At 48.4% G+C, this 4636-nt stretch overlaps 1 protein-coding gene across 1 annotated transcript; it reads left to right on the forward strand.

The window, feature by feature from the left end:
• The first annotated feature begins 2689 nt into the window (after positions 1–2689).
• LOC138521469 (uncharacterized) lies at positions 2690–4384 on the forward strand. Its single transcript, XM_069634342.1, has 2 exons — positions 2690–2928; positions 3211–4384. The coding sequence occupies exons 1-2, from the start codon at positions 2739–2741 to the stop codon at positions 4104–4106; spliced, it is 1086 nt and encodes a 361-aa protein (XP_069490443.1). The 5' UTR covers positions 2690–2738; the 3' UTR covers positions 4107–4384.
• Positions 4385–4636: the final 252 nt, after the last annotated feature.

Raw genomic sequence — 4636 nt, forward strand, 5'->3', positions numbered from 1 at the left:
CCACCCACCTTCTCGGTCATCCGACCCATGAAGCGCGTGTCAGTTGAGGCTTTCGCTGCTACCTTCTCGCCCCCTCCTCCCCCCCTCGGCTGACTCCCACCCTGACACAGCCCTCTCCATGCTCTAGTCCTCTATATCTGATACTCTCGATATCCTTGCCCCTGTCATGAGAGTCCGCCTGAAGCCCAAAGCCAAATGTAACTCCTGGTATGACTCGGATCTCGTCACCCTAAAACGCAAGTGTAGGGTGGCAGAGAGGAAATGGCGTGCTTCATGTTCATCCTCTGACAAACTGGCCTGTCGCCTGCTCCAAAGGCAATACCGGCTCTCCGTTCTCACCAAGAAGAGAGCCCTTATCCAAGCCCGCATCTCTGAGGCATCAAACAACTCGGCCGAACTCTTTAAAATCTGCAAGGAGCTGGCCAACCCTGCTGCAGTCTCTACCTCTCCTGTCCCCTCCCAGGCCCTCTGCACTGCACTGGCCTCGCACTTCATCTCAAAAACTCAGGACATCCTGTCCTCGCTCTCCTCCTCTCTCCTCCCTCCCTCTCTTCCCGGCTCTTCCTCTTGCTCTCTTGCAGCCGCCCCTCCACCCTCCTTCTCTGCTTTTCCACCTTTTTCTGCTGATGAGGTTTCCAGACAAGTCCGATCTATGAAAGCCTCGTCTAAACAGGTTCACCCCTGTTCCTCCAAAACCATCAAGGACCACATCGACTCCCTGGCTCCTGTCCTGGCTGACTTCTGCAACCACTCATTCGCCTCTGGAGTCTTCCCATCCCCCCTCAAGCACTCCCTTGTGCACCCCCTCCTCAAGAAACCCTCTGCCGACCCCTCCTGCCCGGCCAATTATCGCCCTATCTCCATTACTCCCTTCCTGGGTAAGCTCCTGGAGAAACTGGCCATCTCCCAGCTTAACCTCCATGCTGACTCTGTTGGTAATCTTCATGACCATCAATCCGGCTTCAGAGCGGCCAGAAGCACGGAAACTGCTCTCCTGAACATCCGTGAGGACCTGCTCCTGAACCTCGATTCCAACACTCCCTGTGTTCTCATTCTGCTCGATCTCTCCTCTGCCTTTGACACTGTCAACCACGCCATCCTGCTCAACTGTCTCCGTGATAACCTGGGTATCACTGGTCAGGCTCTGGCCTGGCTGACTTCTTTCCTCTCCGATCAACCCTCCCAGGTCCAAATGGGCTCCTTCCTCTCTGACATCTTTTTCTCCACCTGTGGTGTCCCCCAGGGATCCAACCTCTCCCCCTGGCTTTTCAACCAGTATCTGGCACTCCTTGCCCACCGCATCGCCGCTCTCTGCCCCTACTTCCAGTGCTATGCAGACGATACCCAGCTCATTTTCAGGCTACCCTCAGCCTCCTCCTCTCCTTCCCTCATCTCCGACTGTCTGTCTGCTATCCAGGAATGGTGTGCCGCCAATGACCTCTGCCTCAACGCCAGTAAGACTGAGATTCTACTCATCGGCACACCCACTCCCTCCTTCCCTGCAGCTCTCTGGCCGGCCTCCCTTGGCCCCCTTCCTGCCCCTACCTGCAAGGCTAAAAACCTCGGGGTCATCTTCGACTCCACACTCTCCTTCTCTCCTCATATATCTGACGTCTCTAAGAAGTCACACTACCAGCTGCACCTCCTCAGAGGTATTCTTCCCTTCCTCTCCTTCCCCCAGAAGCTCACTGTCTCTCGAGCCCTGGTTCTCTCAAGGCTGGACTACTGTAACAGCCTCTATCTTAATCTGCCTGCCTCCACTCTCCGCCCTCTGCAACTTATCCAGAACAGAACTGCGAGACTTGTCCTTGGCCTCAAGCCCAGGGACCGTATCTCTCCAGGACTGAAATCTCTTCACTGGCTCCCAGTGGCTGCGAGGATTAAGTTCAAAACCCTCTGCATTGTCCACAAGGCCTTCTGGGGCCTGGGACCTAAATACCTCCAACTCTCTCTTCCTAAATATCTTCCTTCACGAGCCCTTCGCTCATCCGTCTCCAACTCCCTCATGGTCAGCCGCTTCTCGAAGCAACGAGCTGGGGGTAGATCTCTCTCCGCAGCAGGGGCCTCCCTCTGGAACAGCCTTCCTGCCTCCCTGAAACTTGAGGAGAACCATCTCCGGTTCCGGAAGCACCTCAAAACCTTCCTCTTCGCTTCTGCCTTCTCTCTCCCTCTCCCCTGCTAATCCTGCTTAACTCCCCACTGAATTCAGCACTAAACCGGCATCTGGGCCACTCTCAGCAACCTCGGTCTAGGGCCCAGCCACTCTCCACTTGCACTGCCTCCCTGGCTCCCCCTGCACTGTGGGACTGTCACTGTATCCCTACAGCCCCTTTCCCAGCACTTGCTCTGCACTTACCTCGCACTTGCCACCAGCTGGCCCTTTTTATTTATTATTTATTATTATTATTATTTTTTTTTACGCTACTTACCTTGTACTGCACTTCCCCCCCACCTCCTCCCCCCTGCACTTCCTCCTTTCCCCCTTACCTCTGCACTTGCGCGATCTGAATGACACCTGGCCTAGTAGGATCGTTTGTCTGTTTTTCCCCTTGTTTCCCTCCCTCCCTGCCTCGTCGCGCCTTGAAACACTTGTGTATAGGCGCGTTACAAATACCATATCATATCATATCATAGTAAGGGGACCATAAATTAATGATCCTGTACAGAATAGTTTCACAATAATACTTTGAGCACACTAAATGTATTTATTTTTCGTCTTTTAGGTAATAATTCAAACCATGGCCCTCTTTAATGTGCTTTTCTTTGATTGCGACAACTCTCTCTGTATTCGAAAGGATGGGGAATTTGAGCCATTGGCAATTCCTGGTGAAGTGATTTGTAAATGGCTGGTAGAGGGTCTTGATGAAAGTGGAAAAGAAATACATGAAGAAAGGGATTTCAAAGCGGTAGTGCTTTTCCAATCGGCAGGTAAGCAAAGTATATATGTTTTTCCCTCTGTTTCCCTCCATTTGATGTTTCGGGAGGAGGGTACATCTAACGTCCCTACAGTGAGACATCCCCTTTTTTTCTAACATACAGATGAGTGCTGCACAATGCCCACCACTCTTTCACAGCATCTCTACTTCCTTTAGAGTAAGTCTAATGTATAAAGTATAGATGCACAACATGGTTCTGACACTTTGGTTGTGTAGATAGTCACATTTTGAAATTTTCGCTTGAGGTTTTAACTTGCCTTTTTCATACCTGCAGTCAAGAAACAGTGTATCAAGACACAAAAAACATTTGAAGAAATAATTAAAGACTATTGCGGTGATGCAGAGGGACTGATTCAGGCCTTAAAAAGGAAGGCAGAAGAGGAAAAGGAGCTACTGGTGGATTCGGGCAATCGGGGAAGTGCTGGAAAATTTAAAAGAGTGTTGCGTGAACTGCAAGAAGAACATCCAGTGAAAAAAACAAAAGAAAACAAAGAGAATTATTTAGTAAAAGCTGATGGGAGGAAAGTGACTGCTCCCAAACTTAGTAAGGCCTGTTCACAACTACAGTCACAAAAACTGGAGAACCTAACTCTTTTGGCAGGGATGGCTAGTGTTCTTCATTCTTTCATTCCTTCCTCAGAGCCCACCTCTGTTGCTTCACCTGGACAATATAAAGACGCTGCGCAACAACCACTAAATGGACTATCAAATAACAGTGAATTGTCGGCTGCAAATATTTTGTCGGATAGATCTAGTTTGACATGCTTAAGTCTATCCCCACGTCTTCTAAATAGTGTGTCCTTGTTGCAGAATGACAGTCATGCCTGTTTAGACAGCGAGTTGACACCCACACGTGCACACAAACCTGCTCAATCATTCAGACTACAGTCTTTAAAAACAGCGGAATTGGGAACATCCTCAAAACAGAGTTTGGCTGCAGTGTCAGTCCCCACTAGTGACCGAAAAAGCAGTGTATCACCATGTGAAGTGAAAATGCAGAAAATACTGTTTACCTGCCCGAAACAAGCTGTTTCAACTCCTCTAAAAAACCCTAACTACAATGTATCCAGGATTGATATGGATGTACAGCATGCACCCCAAGATGCAGGCCCTATTGTTTGTGCGGATGAAAGCCCACATGTAAGTAAACATTATGCATGCAATAGTTGACTCCTATGAAACTCCCCACACATTAGCAACGTGACCTTGACTTATTTTTTGTAGAATTTTTGAGATCTGTCTGCAAGGCTAACAGCTGGCCTACTATGGACTGCCGAGTAATAAGGAGGAAGCTTGCTACCAAAATTTGCAATGCCAGAAGAGGCCTAAAAAAGACTCCACCTTTTGAAATGCAGGATCAATGATTGTTTGTATTTTTGTAAACCTATTTATTCTTATGGAGCTATGCCGTTAAACTGAATTTGTTGAATAAAAAAAGTTGTACACTTTCTGAGCCTATGTTTGATTGAAGATATCTTATAGCCAGAGCAATACAATATTAAAATATCAACAATTTATAGCTGCAGAATTTTACTATCACAATATGAACTCTGTAATAATTAGCTGCTCTTAGGGTTATTGGGTGTAGTGACTGGCGGAAGTCTGTCATGCTGGTAGACCTTTAACAGATGCTGTTTAGGTAGCTGGAAGTGTGTATTTTGGTGTAGTGCTTTGGAGCTGTGGGACTTTTATGGGGTGTG

Source organism: Ambystoma mexicanum, chromosome 13 (genome assembly GCF_040938575.1).
Source record: "Ambystoma mexicanum isolate Mex_15411 chromosome 13, UKY_AmexF1_1, whole genome shotgun sequence".
NCBI classification, from domain to species: domain Eukaryota; kingdom Metazoa; phylum Chordata; class Amphibia; order Caudata; family Ambystomatidae; genus Ambystoma; species Ambystoma mexicanum.